At 42.7% G+C, this 19412-nt stretch overlaps 2 protein-coding genes across 5 annotated transcripts in view; both read right to left on the bottom strand.

The window, feature by feature from the left end:
• The window catches only part of LOC130912872 (calcium/calmodulin-dependent protein kinase type II subunit beta), a 49057-nt gene extending 39297 nt beyond the window's left edge, over nt 1-9760 (bottom strand). For all 3 annotated transcript variants that reach the window (XM_057830967.1, XM_057830965.1, XM_057830966.1), the window contains exons 1-5: nt 9479-9760; nt 7098-7192; nt 1604-1663; nt 1480-1534; nt 1135-1200 (exon numbers count right to left, since the gene is read on the bottom strand). In XM_057830967.1, coding sequence (XP_057686950.1) covers nt 1135-1200; nt 1480-1534; nt 1604-1663; nt 7098-7192; nt 9479-9540 — 338 coding nt within the window. In that variant the 5' untranslated portion in view covers nt 9541-9760. The remainder of the gene's footprint in view (nt 1-1134; nt 1201-1479; nt 1535-1603; nt 1664-7097; nt 7193-9478) is intronic.
• A 1094-nt stretch (nt 9761-10854) lies between these two features.
• The window catches only part of LOC130912777 (uncharacterized), a 29462-nt gene continuing 20904 nt past the window's right edge, over nt 10855-19412 (bottom strand). For both annotated transcript variants that reach the window (XM_057830799.1, XM_057830800.1), the window contains 3 exons: nt 16281-17898; nt 14116-14229; nt 10855-14018 (listed from right to left, as the gene is read on the bottom strand). In XM_057830799.1, the coding sequence (XP_057686782.1) occupies nt 13780-14018; nt 14116-14229; nt 16281-17898 (1971 nt within the window). In that variant the 3' untranslated portion in view covers nt 10855-13779. The remainder of the gene's footprint in view (nt 14019-14115; nt 14230-16280; nt 17899-19412) is intronic.

The following is a 19412-nucleotide window of genomic DNA, read 5'->3' as shown; positions in this document are numbered from 1 at the left end:
GTAATCCGTGAAAAATGAAAAGGACTGCCAAAAAACAACACTGCCCACTAACATCTATTTTGCCCAAGAACGCTGCCATTTCTGTTACGAGCGGCCTATTTCGTGGTGCAGTGCGAAGCAAACGGTACCGCTTGCGTTTTATTAGAAGGAAGCGTTTCATTCGGATTGAGTTGTTCAAGCGAGCAAAACAGGCTGCCGTTCCTCGAGAAGCGCGACAGAGAACCGAGGAAGGCGTCTTAATGAAATGCTTGTTTTGGATGAAAGTGATTCACAGAGGAAGCGGAGATCTGGTGCCAGGCAAATTTTTCACTGCTACACATAAAGATGCGTGAGTGTGCGTGCGTACGTGCTTGTGGACAAGGTGCAATGAGCCATTGTAATGTGCGGAATATGTGAGCGTTCAATGACACGCGGCCAGCAGGATTCACACCCACTGAGTGTCTAGTGAGTGGGAGGACAGAGAGCTGTATGTGCGTGCCAGCGAGTGCACCAATCTCTATCTTATGGACTCAAAACAGCCCAAAAACCCTTCGATCGGGTCCTTGTCCTTTATGCTATTTGAGGCATTTTTCTCATTCAATTGAGTTCAACTCTACCAAGATCCCAGCTTATGTGCTAATACAAAAACTTACAAGGAGATTTGGGGAAATGGCATCTTAACATAGCTTTGACTGGGATGGTTAAAATCTAATACCATTTCATTATTCATCCAATATTGGCATCTAAGGTGGGTAGAGTAGCCAAAAATTGGACTTAGCGTTACTTCCAAAATTATATGACTCAAGTCAAAGTCATTCATAAAATGGACTCAAGCACAGCTTCAAAAAAAGTTATTCAGTGGAGAATACTCAAGTGTAGTGTTATTTTTGGCAGCCCTTCCTATAAAATGTTGTCTTTTAGATGAAAATACTAACTAGTCATATTTTGGGCATTTCAAAACATATTGGTCTTAGTCTAGTTTTAGTCGATGACAACTTCTGTAAAATTCATGTGTTTTAGTGCCAACTTAACCAAAACACCTTTTCACGTGTACCAAGGCTGGCAAAACTTGATTTATCAAGGGTTCTTTCGCTGTGACCGCTAGTCTGTGCCTCGAAACAAGTTTGCAGAGTTAAGAAGAGTGTTTATTCCTACCTGGCATCGGCCTCGCTATAGTATTCTCGGGCCACGATGTCCTCAAACAATTCACCCCCGGTCACCCTGTATGGCGACAGGCAGACAGACATATTCATATACACACACCGGAACAGTGTGTCTGATTTCTTTTTCTTGATCCCCTTCCACAATCTAAATGGTAACCATGGAAACAAGAAGAGGATCACAAGGAGGTAGGATTTGAGGGGTTCATTGGAAAGAGTTACATCGTTGTATGTGTACAACTAGAAGGAAAAGAAAGAAGGATGGAACCAAGACACGATGATGGAAGGAGCAAACAAATACTGTAAGAGGAAAACATCTGCTTCACTCCGTGCAACTTACAAGTCAAAGAGCAAATAGTGGAAGCCCTCCTCCGATATGCTGTCGTGAAGACGGACTGCCGCGGAAAATAAATATCAATGGAAACCATCGTTGTATACATGGAAACGCTCGCGGTCGCGCTCACCAATGTTGGGATGTTTGAGCAGGCGACAGATGCGAGCCTCTCGTTCCAGCTTTTGGTGATCTAACAGTAGGACGACAAGGAAAAAAAAAAGACACTTCGTGATAGAAGCTACTTCATTCATGCCATTTTTTATAACTAAGGCAGCTGATACGACTGTCCCTCAAACGTAATTCTGTGTTCGTACGTTTTTTTTTTTCTCGTCGCGCGACGGGTTCCCATACAACGTCTACGTCATCGCACGGGTAGGGCGTCAGGCGCCACGCAGATATTCGAATAGAAAGGCCGCGCCCCGCGATATCGCACGATGAATTTTCACGTTGGCGAGATCTTACTGCGGGGGAGCAGCCAATATACAGGTCGTCTCTGGTTTACGAACGAGTTAGTTCATACGCCAGCGACATAACCCAAATTTCCGCGCAAGTCTGAATTAACCCCTTAAGTACCACTAAATACACCCTAAAACTCAAAATAACTATCCAAAAACACGTATTACACGTTATTGTACTGTCCTCGCCAAGACGTTGGAGCTAAGTCTGAGCTAGACAACGAGCTAAGCGCCGAAAGGACTATGTCAGACGTTCTTGTGGTTTGCTGACTTTATTCAGCTGCTCGTGACATCAGCACTTGCGGAATGGAACCACTTAGAAATAAAATGAAAGTTCCATCTTCAATAACAGCCATTCAATTTACGTTTAGAAATAGCCGCTGATACAGTAATAACAATCCACACAAACAATGAGCTGGAATTAGTTCGCGTCCGAACATCATCAAAAACAACCGCATCGACTCGCCCCAAGTAAAGTTGCCTCCGTGGAGGCTTCACCAGCACCAAATGTGCGCGCAGGCTTGCGGCTTGAATCTTTCCCCTCTCTCTGGGCTGCGCGACATCTTTATGGGAGCAAATGTGCTCTATCTTGTGTGTGCGCGTGTGCTCTTCTTTGGGTGTGCATTTACATTCTTCTTGGTGTGTACATGCGCTCTTACTCGAGTGTTGAAATACGACCTGCGCGAAGAACTAAAAGCCTGTATCACAAAAACACAAAATCAACATCATCAAAAAAAAAAAAAAACGATCAAACAGCAAATGGCGTAAAGACGTCGTAAAGTCAAAATCACGTAAGTCGGGTACGTCGTAACACGGGCACTACCTGTTTTCTCATTCATGTGACTCAGTTGCCTTCCTCAATTTGCCGTTCGTCGATTGGTTTCTGTTCAGTTATGATCATGGAGAATTTTGTCAAAGTTAGGTAACAATACCTTAGCGTCACGTGTGCCAATGGAAGTGGGTTAGCCGTTGATTTTGCCACTAATTGCAAGAGATATGGTTTTCATCTCATTAAACGACACTAGCTGCACTGGCAACTAGAGTGGCGATGGCACACTCCCAACATCCCGACAAACGTTGCAACTGGGGCAGTCCAAAAATGAACAGGCAGGGACAGCTCAGGTCCATGCGAGTCCAAAAAGATCAAAAGCTCATGATGCTTCACTCAGAGTTGAGTAAAGCTGCTTGTTTTTAACAAGCTTTGCTATCATTAGAGACCTTAGCCAAGGCTCTTTATTGGCAACTGGAAAAAGCCACTTGATTAAAACCAGTATTGATTTAACAGAGGGGATGCGATGAGTCACATGGAGGCATCATCACAGTGCCGCTTGGTCAAATACAGAAGACAAATAAATGATCATGTACTGTACATATGTAGATTTCATAAGAAACAAGAGTTGGGCAAATTTACACTTTCAAAGATGAATTAAGCATTCATTTTTCCAAAGTAACTTGTAAAAAGTATGCAGGGGTGGGTACCAAAAATTAGACTCAAGTAAAAGTAACACTGCTTCTAAATAATATGGCTGAAGTCAAAAGTAAGAGTACTCATCCTAAAATGGACTCGAGTACAAGTAAAAAAAAAAGTCATCAGTGAAAAGAATACTCAAGTCATGTGTAACATTGTGAGTCACTACTTACAATATCTGATATCTTTTTTGAAAACAATGGTACATTTTCCCCAGTACAATGTCATCAATATGAACAGTTATTATTATATTGTTCTATAACCTATGACATGACCATATCAGCCCCCCTCCCCCAAGAAAACCTCAAAATCAGACCAGAAAGAAACTAAACATTACCTGTCCAAAGCACATGAGTACCCTCTAGTGGACAAAGCGTACTTCCAACCGTGAAATGAAAACAACCAGATCTCTGTTTTTCTGTGGTCTATCAGTGCCAAATAATAACCACGATTTCGTGTCGTATTGACGGCAGGGCTCTAAGACCGACCGTTATATATATATATATATATGTATGGCGGAAAACACAGACAAGGCTGAAAAAGCTCTTTCTGCTCTTGCACCCCTCTTTAAAAGAAACTGCTGGATTTTAAGCCAAAACAACCGTTGTGTTTGATAGACCGATATGTGTATATGCTGCCATATCAGTTTCCTGGTGCATGAAGCCCCCCAAACAATTTTTAATTTGTCCGTTTTACCACCGCGCAACTGCTTTTGTTTCAACCCAGCCATAAAAAGAAGGTAAGTAATTAGGGCCCGAGCACCAAAAGTTGCGAAGGCCCTATTGTTCTGCAAAGGAATTTAGTCTTCTTCTTTTTTCATGGCAAATGAAAATCGCCAATTTGGAGGTCTTAACATGCTCAAAAACTCACCAAAATTTGCACACACATGCATCTTCGCGAAAATTTCGATAATTTGGCAACGTTGTGAAAAAATGACTCAGTGGCTTCCCCTGGAATTTTTTAAAAAGGCCTCTCCATTTAGGTTTTTTTGTTGTTGTTGTTGTTGATGTAGAGCGATGAAATTTGGGGAGTAGATACCTTGTGCAAAAATGCTTCAAAAAGTCTCTTGCACCCATATTCCAAACCCAACAGGAAATCGGGTATTTTGGATTGAATGTTGAAAAACATGCCATTTTTGTCCAAAACCAGGGTGCACGCTTCAGATTATTGCGCCGAGGCAGTTAGTTGGATCCTCCTCAAAATTGGTGAGAAACTTCATGAGACATATGAGAGCTTAAGTTATCAAAATGGTGGCTTTTCATTTACGGGCCTGACCTGGGCGAAGTACCAAAGTCGGGGATTAGGGTTAGGGCTTCTTCAGGGCAAATGAAAATGTTCAATTTGAAGTTCTGAACATGCTTAAAAACTCAACAAAATTTGCACATATCAAAATGATGAGTTTTCATTCACGGGCCTGACCTGTGCGGGGTACCAAAGTTGGGCGTTTTTTGGTGTTTAGGGTTAGGGCTTCTTCATGGCAAATGAAAATGGCAAATTTAATTATTATTATTTTTATTATTAGGTGGTTGTTATGTCTTATTTCCTTGTATTATTCTTTTTTCTTGGCAAGTGAAAAGGACCCTTGCTTTTTTGACATTACGTTGAAGAATAGGCCAAATGTATTTAGCATCCCCCCCCCCAAAAAAATCACCGATAAGATATTGGAGAAATCGATAAGTTCGCCGAAAAGAAACTGGAGAAATCTGTACGCTCCCCCTCAGGCCCGTTGAGTCCTGCTCGCAGGGCTAGTATTATTCTAAATGTCATTTTTAGCTTTGAATCATTAATTGATGCCTAATATTTAGTTTAAAAAAAAAAAAAATCACTTGCATATTTTAAACTTTTAAACAAATGATGTCACAATGGGAAAAAATAGTGTCTGTAAATAGGTCACGGATACCTTCCTTATAACTATCGCTTCATTGTATTTTTTTATGTTACCGTCGCATTTTCTCCCAATATTTTAGATGATAAATTATTGATCCGAACAAAAAAAAATTGAAAGAAAAAAAAACATCTAAAAAGGGTAAATATCTGACAAAGGAAATCTCGACCCCTCCTTGATGTCTGCGATTTCTGCATCGCGACCCTTGTTATTTTACTGAGTTTTACCCATCAAATCCCCCAAAAAGTCCAGCTGTGGCCATTCACAGCTGTGTCTTGACGTTCGGTGAGACATGCTACCCGGAGTTTTTGGATCGAAACAAGGTAAGTACGCGATAATATCTCGTTAAAATCTTGGCGTCTTTAATTATGCCATCTCATGCTCTCACCTCGAGGGTTTAGGGCGGGGGTCGGCAAACTGCGGCTATAGAGCCGCATGTGGCTCTTTAGCGCCGCCCTAGTGGCTCCCTGGAGGTTTTTCAAAAATGTTTGATCATAGAAAAATATGGGGGAGGGAAATAGGTTTTTAGTTTTAATATGGTTCCTGTAGGAGGAAAAACATGACATAAACATAACATTCTTCTAATTCATTAATATTGTAATGAAGTCAAACTTAAAGCGGCATCATACAACAGAGTAGTCACGTGGTACATCATTCTCTATAGGATTAACTGCAGAGAAAATAAACATTTACCATATTTTCTGCACTATAAGGCGCATCGGAGTATAAGGCGCACCTTCAATGAATGGCCTATTTTAAAACCGTTTTCATATATATAGGACACATATTAGGCGCAGTACTAGTAGTCGTAGTAGTAGCAGTCATGGATGGCGTTGCGTTATGCATCCACAAGATGGAGCTGAGCTAAACGGAATGTCATGCCATGATGAGCTAATATTGATCCAAATATAAGGCAGATCGGATTATAAGGCGCACGGTCGCCTTCTGAGAAAACTGAAGGCTTTCAGGTTCACCTTATAGTGCGGAAAATACAGTAATCATGAAGGCTGTTTTTGTAGCCAATTTTGTCATTTTAATAGTAGGCTAATATAGCTAATATAGATACATACAGCATGTCTTGCCTTCATTATTAGGCGTCAATTTTTTGCGGCTCCAAGCATTTTTTTTAGGCTCCAATTTGGCTCTTTCAACATTTTGGGTTGCCGACCCCTGGTTTAGGGGTTTAAAAATTTTTTTTTTGAAATGTCCTCCTGTTCAAAATTTTTCTTCCCCCAGAAAATAAAGATTCGAAGCTTTCCAATGATGTATCACACATGCATATAGGACAATTTTGAAATTTGGCCAAATTGGGGTTGTCAGAGCAGAACTTCAAGTCACTGGAGTGTTTTCCGCCATAAAGGCCCAATACACATATATATATATATATATATATTTTTTTTTTGACGGCGCTTAAAAGAAGCCAAATGATTGAGCAGGTCATCCTGAATTGTAGGCAAGCTTGTGTGTGGTCATGTGACTGTATTGTGACGTCTGATCGGTATAATGGCATCATGTGATTATTGTTGCGACGTCTCATCGGTGAAACTGGTAGCACTGCTGTCAGCAAAAATCAAGTCAAATCTCATGTAGAATAAAGAGGAAAAATTGTTGCTTTTGCCAAAGTAATAAAAGAAATAGTAGCGTTTCATCTGCATAAATCTACTCAAAAGTAAAAACCTTTGGAATGGTAAAACTACTTAGAGTACTGTACATTGTTCTCAAACGGTGACTCAAGTAAATGTTACTAGCCACTTCTGGGGAGAAGCCATTTCAGACAGGGGATCCAAATCAGGAAGCAAGTGACAAAAGTACTTGCCTCTGGCAGAGAGCTTTTTGGTGTTGATGATTTTGGCCGCGTACTCCTGTCCCGTGCACAGCTTGACACATCTGCGCACGACTGAAAAGGCACCCCTGAAAAGAAAAGCAAACACCCTTATAGCTGGCACGAGCACACATATTTACTGGCAAAATGTTTTTTTAAACGACAGACAAAAATACAAACATAAGGTGAATGGTTCACATACTGTTAGGCAGTGGTGGAATGTCATGGAGTAAAAGTACATTTTTGTGTATCTGTTGAGTACAAATATGAAGTGGTACTTTTTACTTTTGCAGCAGGTATTTTTTATTTTTTACTCGACTACTTTTCAAAGTGTTGCCTGCGTAACACGTTACTTTTGTTTGTTGTCTCATTGTAAATTGATCATTTCGTTTTCAGGCCTCCGCACACTTTTTGCTGGGGACGGGACATTCATAATGATCCATTCAAAATAAATCTGTATTGACGTATACTAATTTTATGTGTATTGGTTCAGCCTACACCGTTCAATTCAAACCTTTGTTTTCAAAAACTACTACAGAAATGTTTTGAAAACTTCCAGAAAAAAAATGTCCAGAATTGAATTATTTAAACATCACTTAAATTATATTACCATCCACAATAAATATAAGCTTGTTAATCATTTCTTAACTATCCAGGAATTTAAATTAAAAAAAAAAAAAAAAAAAAACATTTTTCTTAAGACTCCTCAACATTGTCTAAGTAAATTAAATATAGCTGAAAAAACTTCTTTGACAAGGAATAACAAAAATCAATAAAAATGAAGCCGACCTTCAGGTAAAACACTACAGCTTTTGTCAACAAGCACAGCCAAACTCAACAAAAAAATGAAAGCTCCTGTGGGCTGCATTAAGACCACAAATAAAATTAAACGTAAAAATGGGGAGACGGAGGTAAACCTTGGTTCACTACGTTTCTCATGCTTAATTTAATGTTAACAGTAGAAAACATACAGGAGGACACTTCTCTCTAAGCTGCTTCCTGCTCAAGTTTTGCAGGTTAGAAAGTTCACACAGTTTAATGTTATACTAACTCAGATGCAGATCGGACTTTCAGTAGCAAAATTAGTGGTGTGTTCCCCACTTCCACAACATTGACATATTTTTACATTTCTTTCAGTGGCTGCTGCTGGATGAAAAAAAATCTTATATCCCTAATATTTCTAATATCTAATGTGTGTGTGTTGGGGGTGGGGGGTCAAGTCATCAGCCAATCAAATATGTGTTTAGAATTTTTTTTTTTTTTTTTTAATGGACCGGCACATTCAGCAAGTGAACAGCGGTACATGTACATAATGAAAATAATTCACTTAATAATGGTGGGGTCAATTACAACAATTAAAACATATGGGAGACAATCTAAATGACCTATATAACTGAAGTCATTACATAATGCAAATAAGGTTGCCTATAAGTTGGTGGGGACAATTTGAGATTCCTGAAAAGTTGCTAGTGTTTAGTCCCTATGCAAACCTACGCCCTTGGTTTTAGATGAAACTGGGCAGTCAATGAATTTTCTGGTTCTTTCTTTGAATGCTGACTCAGATGTCTTATATATATTTCAATTTTATATTTACAAATATTTATATGGCAGCCAAGATTTTTTTTGCATCGGGAGAAAATACTTTTTTACTTGTAAATGTTAAAGCAAGTACTTGAGCCCATTTTTTCTTGGATACTTTTACTTAAGTCATTTTTTGCACTTGTATCTGTACTTTTACTCAAGTAAAAATAGTGAGTACTTCATCCACCATGGCTGTTAACACACTCACACGACCCAAAACAATGAAATAAATGGGTCGGAGTTGCATTTCCGTTTTGTTTGTAAAGTCTCTTGGTCCTCATAGCGAAACTTAAATCGTCCAAACATTGTTCTATTTTATTTTTTCGGTTTTTGCATACTTTACACGCACAAAAATGTTCATTCTTGAAAACAGCTCGTTATTTTCAATGGCAATTTGGGAGAGAATGTCGACTTTGGTGTCAGCTGGAGCCGCGAGGCGATTCAAAAAAAAAAAGAAACGTGTGACCCTTTGGACAACTGTACTGAGAGGTGAAACGATCTCATCATAACCCTTAGATTTGAAACTAGAACAGTGCAAATGTTTTCATCAAAGAGCACATGCTTAAACGATCTCAGTCATTCTTATTGGGCAAATTTAGCCACGGCACAGTCGTCGCTCGAAATTGTTGACATTTTGAAATGCGTGTTTGGGAGGGAGCTGTCATCCATCCGCGAGCGCGAGCGCGAGCGCAAGCGCAAGCGCAAGCGCAAGCGCGCACTTTGCCACACGCACGCCCACGCATACACTGGCCGCCCGGCTCGCTAAATGAATGAATAACCGGGTCGTCACTCACTTGCCGAGCTCCTCGTATAACTGATACTCGTCCGTGAATCGCGTACACGTCGTCGTAGCCATGATTTTTCACTCTCCTCTTTGCTTCCCCGGCCGCCTCAGGTAAAGTGTGTATCTGTCTGTTTGTCAGTCGGTGGGGAGAAAAAAATACAAACAACAGGTCTGCCCTGCAACCACTACAAAACAAACTCCTCTTGCGTTTGTGTCAGAGACGAGGTTGAGTGATGGATGGCGAGGTGTAATCGGGAAACATCGAGGGACACGCTCACTTTCTCTTTCGCTCTCTCTCTCTCTCTCTCCCTTTCTCTACCCTCTCCCTCCCTCCCTTCCTCTCTCACCCAAGAGAGTCTGGCTGTAGACCACATCTCTCAGGCAAATCAATGCCAGAGGCAATTCGTTTAAAAAAAAAAAACATATATATTGTGCTCCCGAAAAAATAAAGTGCATTTACAAAAAAGGGTTGTCATAAAGTATTTTTGTGCTTGTATACACGTTTTTGTTGGTCAAAAGATTTTTTGGGGTTACTTTTTAACCGTTTTTAAACTGCCACCTCCGGCCTAAAGCATAACTGCAGCCTGTGTGGCGCGCATGCTCGACGAGCATTAACATAAAGCAACCAGCAGTTGGCCCATCCAATCGCATACCTGTCAAGTTGTATGGTTTCGACGTCATTTGTACAAGTGAGAACTGATATTTAAATGTGTACGCCGTACATTCAAAATCTGTACGTTTTTCGTGCATTACGGGGTTTTTTTTTTTCACCGATTCGGCAACGAGACAATGTGCGTTACTACGTTGGTTGAATGACGCGAGAGAAGTCAGAGACACTGAGAGCGAAGTGTTTGTTGTGACGCTGTTGCAAACGCGATGCTAGGCCAGGTGGCTCCAATATGTCCTGACAGTAACCGACAGCCTACAATCTACACCTAGATATCTCATAGAACTACATGCAAAATGACAGACTCAGCGTTAGTAAACAGCCGCCATTTTAGAGCAGTACATTTCTCAGAAAGGCTCTGTTGTAGTGAACCTTCCTAGCAGCCTAAGTAACTTTTTATGTAAAATACTCCTAAATCAGCAAAATCTTGGCTTGAATCTATCTTTAAATGATGAAACCGTCTTAAAACTTTCACGTCGAAATGAAATAATAAATGACTTCCAAACATAGCGAAGGTTACTATGTTTTTTGTTTTTTTAAAAATAAAAAAAATTAAAAAAAACATGAAAGGTGACACCAGTTACTTTGTCAAGTAACTAATTACTCTTACATTCAGGTACCTGAGTTACTAACTCAACTACTTTTTGGGAGAAGTCATTTGTAACTAACTAATTACTTTTTAAAAGTAAGATGACCAACACTGGTCATAAAGCCCAGGCTTCTCCCGTCTGTCCTCGTCTTTTCTTCGGGTTAATTAATCTTATCACAATGCTATCTTGTAACTGTCAATGATACTGATGATGATGACGATAAACAATAAACAAAGATGAAGTCCGCAGAATAAAAAGTGACGAAAGCGGAGATTTTATTCTGTCAATTTGTTGCCGAACACAATTTGCCCACAACTATTGCTGATCACTTCTCAGAATTCGCTAAAGAAATGTTCCCTGACTCAAAGATTGCACCGGTGAGTTCATTTTATCATTGACCTTTTTAATTTCTAATTGGACACACCAACGAACTACCTTCAAGTCAAACTGAGCTGAAGTGCCATGAAGATATGATAGAAATTGCCAAAAGTGCCACACACAATTATAACAAAAGTCACTTTTTAGTAATCATGCTGTAGCTACTGTTCTTTGATTTCTCCAGGTTATACGTTACAATATTACCAATAAATTCATATTTGAAAAATTGAGTTTTATTTTTCTTTCATATTGCATGCTATATAAAACGTAAGATTAGTCACCAATTTGTAAGGGCCATATGTCACTATTTGTAAAACTGCCAACGGTCTCGGGTTGACAGGTATGAAATGGGCACCTGAAACAACGCAAAACGTGATTGTTTAGTGTTAGGAGCAAGTCTTAATGGGGCTAGAAAAGGGTTTTTGCCAAGCGGCGACTCCGTGAAACAGCGCTGCCACAGGGACAGTTTAAAAGTCAGGGCTCTGTGTACTCATTGGCAGAGGTAGGTAGAGTAGCTCAAATTTGACTCAAGTTAGAGTAGCGCTACTTCAAAATAGTATTACTCAAGTGAAAGTAGTCATCCAAAAAATGCACTCAAGTACAAGTCAAAAATGGATTTGGTGGAGAAAAATGTACACAAGTCATGAGTAACATTGTGAGTAACTGCTTACAATGTTAGATTAAAAAAAAAAAAAAGTTATTTTGGGGGGGGGTATTTTTTTGTAAACTGTTATAAAAAATACAAAAAAAAACAAGTCACACTGGAGTATAAATCGCATTTTTGGGGGAAATTTGATCAACTCCAGCACATAGAACATATATGTCATTTTGAAAGGCAAATTAAAAACAACAGGCTGAATAAGTCTACAGTATGACAATGTTACATGATGGATGAACAACGAAATGCGGACGTGGCCGGTATGTTAACGTAACATAGCTATTAAGAATTATTCAGATAACTATAGCATAAAGAACATGCTAACACATTTACCAAACCATCAGTGTCACACCAAAACATGTGAAATGATATAATAATGTGTTAATAATTTCACACCTAAGTCGCTCCCCCAGCCAAACTATGGAAAAAAAACTTATAGTCTGAAAAATACAGTATAACCTATTACATAACCACATTAAGCCAAATAAATACAAAAAAACAGTGAATTCTGTCGAGGAAAAAATAAAAACATTTACAGAAAGGAAGCATTGTTCGTCCAAAGAGCATGAGTGCCCTCTAGTGGAGAAAATAGTTTCTAGATTGAATAGTGACTGATTCCATCACAGTTCCTTTTATGAAATGAAAAGGATCACATCAGGGGCGGCTGTGTCACAGGTAGTAGCTGGAACTGTCCTTGGACCGAAACTTTGGAAGTGCCCTTGGGCAAGGCACTGAACCCTGATTTGCCTCCAATGGGTTGACAGCGCCTTGCATGGCAGCAGCCCCATTGGTGTGCGAATGTGTGCGTGAACGGGTAAAGCGCTTTGGGCATGGTAACCGTGCAGATAAATGAATTATATAAGTACTGTCCATTTCCACTGTCACATCTCTGTTTTTTCTGTGGTCATTCGGTCCTAAGTAAGTTCAAATCTGCGCTTTTGAGTCAAAGTGGTAAAGGCAGCGGTCTGTGTCAAATACTTTACGGTGCTTTAAAGACGACACGTGATTGAACAGGCTGGCGTGATCCTAAAACAGCAAGTTTGAATCTGATGGAGTCATGTAATTATTGTAGCGACGTCTCATTGTGTCAAGGCGCGAAGACGAGGCGGACTCAGTGGCAGAGTTAAGACAAAAACTTTATTTACAAAAAACTAAGGTTCTTCCGCTTACATGCGGGGATGGGGAAAAAGATTCAATTCCATTCAATTTTATTTGTATAGCCCTAAATCACAACAAGGTTGTCTCAAAGGGGTCAGAAACAGCAGATGTAATAAATAAAGGTCAAGTCCTGGGCATCCCCCATCCTTCGACCCTCCATGTCGAAGGATGATACAAAAGATACGACACAAAGCGCTCCAAAGAAGACTGTGAAAACCAGGAAATGAGACTGACGTGAGGGGTGGGAAAGTTGAGACATACCCTGGGCCAGAAGACACAAGATCTCCTCATGTTCCCTTAAGAACTGGCCGTGGTTGCTGATGGGAAGAGTCTGCTGGGTCCATGTAATGGCAAGTTTGTTCTGACAGGAATCAGGGAACAAAAGGACCCGAGAATGCAGAACTCAGAGCAAGGTTTATTGATCAAATTCCCTGACAGGGAGAAAGAAGCCTGGTCTTTCGGTGTGGCCCGGAAGGTTGTTCGAGCTCGAGTCAAAGCAAAGGCCCAGGCGGGAAAGGTTCAGGGTCCGGTTCTTGTCGCAGGTCACTGAAAAAGGGCTGAGGCACAAATCCCAAAAGTCAAAAACGGTGTATCAAGGTCCAGAGAGGCAAAGTGACGGGAAAAAGCTCGGAAGCGGCCGTAAGGGCACGCTCGTGACTACAACGGCATCGGATCGGCCTCAGTGCCAGATGCGGTCAACTCAACGGGCGGAGCCGGCTCGACCGATCCACGGCGATGGCAGGATGAAATAAGAAGATGCATACCAGTACACAATGACAAATATTTGAGGCGGCTCTGATCACTGAATGTATTTTAGGAGTAGAATAGTAACAAAGGATAGGAATGTGAAACAAGCTTAGTCATGAGTACGACGTGGTCTTGCTTTGTCTTTTCAGAGCAGTGATCCTGTTCCTCACGTAGTCCTTGACACCCTTCCAAGACCGCGTTCCCAGGGCCCCCGGCTCGGCGTCCAGACAACGCACGCAGTCCTGTTTCTGCGGCAGCCGGTGGTTTCGGATGAAGGACATCATGTGCCTCTCCACGGCGGACACCTCGTCACCGCTCCACTTATGTTTGCCGACGGAGGAAGCGGCCGAACCTGAAGGACGACAAATTGAAAATGCAATCCAAACGACCGCCGGTGAGAAACTTACAAATGATCACAGTCTCCAAATGACCATACGTCCGCGTTGTACCTTTCCCGCCGGACGTCTTCCGGGACGTGGCGGACAATCCGCGGAAAGATTCGCCGGTCTCCCACGGCGCCAGTGGCCGCGACTGCCCGCACTCTAGTCTCGCTGAGGTTAGTTCTAAAAAGATCATTGGGGTGACATCAGTACTTGGCAATTCACTCATTTGTTGGGAGCAACGTTGATAGTACGAGGGATGCTCCAGTCAGGGATTTTTGCTGCCAAATCAGTTACCGATTATTGATCCGCTAAATCTGCCAATCGCAAGACCCGTAACATGAGTTGTCAAATCCTCCATTTTCCCGCTTTTCTTGATGTTTTATTCATTATTCTTACTATCGCTCGTTATGTTTTGTCGAGTCGTCTCGTTACAAAACGTGTACCTTCCACTGTCCTGTACAAAAGTTTTCAGCTTTGAATGTTGCTGCGATCAGCGTTGTTAAGAATGTTATTTTTTTCAGTAGTGAATAATCTAATGAATGACTTTTTACATCTTTGCAACACTGTTACTTTTATTGAGGATGTGAAGGGGTGTGTTACTACAGTTTGGTTGAATGAAGCGTGAGTTGTCATATTTTATCACAGCTGTTTGTGAGAGATCACAACGGGACAGGACAAGGGGGGCGGGTGACACCTCTTAAACTTTCAATTGTTTGGAGCTCGTCATGACGTCCTGGTGGGTTTAATTATTTGAAAATAATGTACTGTTCTTGTTGAGTGTGTGTATTCATAAAAAGAAGTGCTGCGTTTGTTTGGTTTGGTAGCACTAGACCAAATTAAGGTCATTATTGTCAATTTGAAGCTGTTGAAGCATCTTTTATTTATTTTTTTTAATTCCTTTAAAGGAGATAGACGGTGTGTACGAGAAAAGGTACTAACTGTTTGCATTACTCTAACACACTTAATATAATACATCCGGGAATAGAGTGGTTTATCCTATTTACTGTTTGACTGTTTGTAGTACTCTAACAAACCCAATATAAAATAAATAGCACTTATACACCATAGCTGAAGGAAAACAAGCAGAATATAGGGCATAAGAGATACATGAGGCCTTCTGATCACGAAAGTCCAACGTGTGCATCATGCAACTGACTGAGCAAGATTGACACAGACAAGCCCACGTCTGCACCACCAACTCTAACAATGGCTTCTTCAGGACAGTCCAGAACAAATGGCGGGACACCCTTTTCCAACACAAGGAATACCGGAGAACGCCCGATATGCAACTGATAACACGACCGACAAGAATCCAAAAGCCTCTTTGACGCTGAGGTGGCAAAATCCACGACCTTCGTTGCCCTGACAATAGTAACTCCCTAATCCTCCTGTCCAATTCACAAACAGACAATAATCCTTAACACACCATTCTTCCTGCCCACAGCCCACCCCGTGATAGCCTCCAAAAGACTGAATGTTTAAGTAATCGTTGCCATTTTTCTCGGGAACCTTTTGTTGACATGTGATATCACTGTCCACCTGAATAAATTGTTTACTTGTGCTTCGAAGTCTTTTTCCAGCTTTCAAAATGGAGTCAGCACAAGGGGTTAGGACTAAGGCGAACGCGCGGACTTTGGCTTTTTGGCCGGGATGTCGTTGGGATCCCGGCGGCCCGGGTGGCTGGAGCTGCGCCAGCGCGGGTCCGGCGGTTTGGCTGGCGTGATTCCGGCTGTCTGGCTATAAGGTCAGATTCCTTCACCTTTCATAATCAAAGTGCTTAAATTAAAAAAACATATCTTTGTAAAATATCGGCTGAAATTTTTCTTAGATATTGATATTGGCATTTGAAAAACCTGTATCGGTCGACCTCTAATTATAATGTCGTATTTTATGACTTTTCTTTATGGCGATGCAGTAGTTATATGTCATTATCGTTCATTTTATTTGTGCGCCATGAGTGATTAGGGTATTTCCCCAAGTTAACAAATCCCTAACATTTTCATTGAAATTGATCTAAAGGTCACTCAAAGCACTGCTGTTATGCTAGGCTGTGACCAGCCCATGCACATAGGCTGCAGACTTGCACCCAGCATTCATACGAGCTCATAACCAATACCAAACTATTACGCTATAACTTCAAATGTACGATCGGCAATTATTATTGGACAACTCTCAATATGATTATAGGGTAAATTGATATCAGACAGTCAACCTATCATATTGTGGCCCACCTTCAGGGTTTATGCCGATGTCTTGGAGCTCCACGCAGACATTCTGGTTTGGCCTCGGCATCCGTTTATCGTATAACAGGACGAGTTCGGCCTCCGTGGGGTCCAAGTGGACGAGCGGCAGCGTGGCGGCGTAGTGCCGGCGGATGTTTCTCAACGTCAGCGTGTCGGCCCGCCCGGCGACGCATTCTTTGACGAACGCCTGCAGGCACGCGGACCCGCGGTAGGCCGAAAGCGCGTGCGGGCGTCCGAACAGGAAGGGATTTTGGGCGGGGACGCCGCAAGTCCGGCGAACGTCGACCAGGAGCTCCAGCGAGGACGAGAAGGTCGGCTTCAGCAGGACCGGGACCAAACGGCCGCAACTGGCCCGGGTTTCCATCCTGCTGAAGACCCTGCACATGTTCCTCTCCAGCTCGCAAGCAAATACGTCCAAGTTCTCAAGCGGGTCGGGCTTCTTGACGGACTTTAGCGCGGCGAGCGGTAAGGCGGATATCTCGTTGCTTTGTCTTTGGTTGAACAAAACTATCCGGGCCAGAAGCGCCCGGGCCAAAGCGCCGTACGTTTCCGCCGAGGGTCGGGCTCGCAGTTTCTCCTCGGCGAGGCGGCGGACTTCCTCCACGTGCCGACTCAGTTTCTTCACGTCCTCGGCGTCCGGCGCCTTGGCCGCGGAATTCCTTTTGATTTCCCGCAAAGACGACAAGGCGCCGGAAGAGATCATTTCGGTCCAGCGCTTCCTGTAGACGACCAGGAAGCTCTTGGCGGAATCGGCCAGTCGGGCGTCTCCGCGCTCTCGCGCCCTCTCCTGCACGATGCGGCACACCTTTTGGAGCGAGTAGCCCAACTTAATGGCGAGAGAGGGGGCGCTATAAGTGCGGCCGGCGGAGTCGTACCCGGCGAGGACGTTGACGGCGGCCACCACGTGCGGAAAGCTGTCGGGGAGGAAGAAATGCTCCAGCTTTTTCAACGGCGTCTTCTTCCGAGCTTCCAGGACCAGTCGGGCCATCTGGCGGAGGTTCTGCCGCGTGATCTGTTGGCCCTTGCTCTCGGCGCCGTTTCGCGCCAACATGTCTTCGCCGTAACGCAGCAAGACGGGCTCGTCGATGATGAGGCGCGTGGCGTCGTCGTAGATCATTTGCGAGAGGACGGCGCGAAAGCCGGCGCCGACGCCCAGGTCGCCCGCCACCTCCAGCGCGCAGCGGGTCTCCACGCGTTCCTGCCCGAGCCGCGGCCCGTCGGCCCGGCTCTTCTGCCGTTCCGGGCAGCGCTTCATGTGGACCGTCAGGTTCTTCTTCACAAACAGACCCCGGCAGTACAGACAATGCAGGAAGTCGTGCGCCCGGCCCGTCGTCCGGCGTCTCTTTCGCACCGCCAGCTGCCCCTCGCCGCTCTCCAATACCTGCTTGTTGTGTGCAAAGTTGCCCTCGTTGATGAGTCTGTTCCACATCTTCTGTCTCTCTCGGGAGCCTTTGGGTAAGAGGAGAGCGGCGGCCACTTCCTTCTTTTGGCCGTGTCGAGACTGCAGGTGCCTGTACATCTTGATGACGGCCTTGGAGCAAAACAAGCAGTAGTTCCGGCGAGAAACTCGCTTGGAGCTCTTCTTCCCTAGTTTCATGGCGCACACCTAGATGGAAAAACCAAGAAAATCCCAAATCTCACCGCTCTTACTTCAAATGGAATCAAACAGTTTAGCGTCATTAAGGTAGAGTGGGGCAAAAAAGTATGCAGAGATCGTATGTATTGCAGAGTATCATAGCATATTGCACCATGCCCATATTTGGCCATGATTGTGAGCTTTTCTAACAGCCTTGAATGACCACAATGGCTATCTGTTGACCGCCTTATCAGAAACTGTGCTGATGGCTCACTCACTGTCGTACCAGCTAGGACCAGCTCTCAAGGTCTCAACTTCAGAGCTTTTCCTGGTGGAAAATCCCCAGGTTACGCTATAGTAAGTTTGGGTTCCATCCTTTACAGTAAGTTTCAGTTTCGTTCTGTCAACAATATAAAAAGACTTGCCTCGTATTGTTTTGCCTTGTCCTTTTGTGAGATCACAGCCTTTGTCTGTATCACATTTGTACCCAGAATATTCTGCAATAAAACTTTCGAAGGAATACTGTTCCTCTTCAGCCTCTCATTTTCCAGCATTCTCACCACCCGAAATTCAACGGACACGCGAAGGACAAAGGGAGAAAACATGGTCCTTCAGCACGCGGTGACCCCGGGACGTGATTTAGGCCTGAGGTGTTGGTTAGCATACAGAACATCGGGCGCGGGTAAGAGGACATTTATCCTCCAAATCTATCTTCAGTCTGTTGACTAACACAAGGCAAGGATTCATGTCGCCTAATTGAGACTAAAATGATTCAAGACTGGAGATGTTGGTCCTAGCTGGTACGACAGAGAGTCATAAGCACAGTTTCTGGTAAGGCAGTCAACAGATACCCAATGTGGTCATTCAGGGCCGTTAGAAAAGCCCACAAACATGGCTAAATATGGGCAAGGCGCAATATGCTATAATACTGTATGACACAGTCTTCAGTATATACTAGGCCTGTCGCCGTAACAAATTATGTATTGTCTCATAAATTATTGCTGTGAGATATTAGTGTCCATTATTTGAACCATTTCAACCACTAATTTAGTCACAATACATCATAATAAATCACCCATTCAAATGGCTATTCTGAAATAAAACAGAAACTACCGTATTGGCCCGAATATAAGACGGCGTTTTTTGCATTGCAACAAGACTGAAAAAGAGGGGGTCGTCTTATATTCGCGGTCTAGACATTATACCCATTCACGACACTAGATGGCGCCAGATATCATTGAAGCGCTGTTCTGTCATCACAGATCTCAGCTACTCTCAAGTTTAACCAGTTTGCATTGTTTTATTGCAATGTTTTTCCTTATTCAGACTTGTTTCAAGACTACAGTTAGTTACACTTCACTTTGATGGTTAATACAGTTCTTGCAATTTTGTTTTATCAAAATAGATTGGTTTATTTACATTTCAAAACCAGAAGCCATTCATTTACGAATGTGTTTGCACTTTAGTTTACATATTTAAATGTTCAGATATCAAGATTCAAATGAGGCAAAATAACATGCTTTTTCTCTCAAATATATTCATTA

This window comes from Corythoichthys intestinalis, chromosome 3 (genome assembly GCF_030265065.1).
Source record: "Corythoichthys intestinalis isolate RoL2023-P3 chromosome 3, ASM3026506v1, whole genome shotgun sequence".
Classification (NCBI taxonomy): Eukaryota; Metazoa; Chordata; class Actinopteri; order Syngnathiformes; family Syngnathidae; genus Corythoichthys; species Corythoichthys intestinalis.
This window is presented reverse-complemented; position numbering and strand designations above follow the sequence as displayed.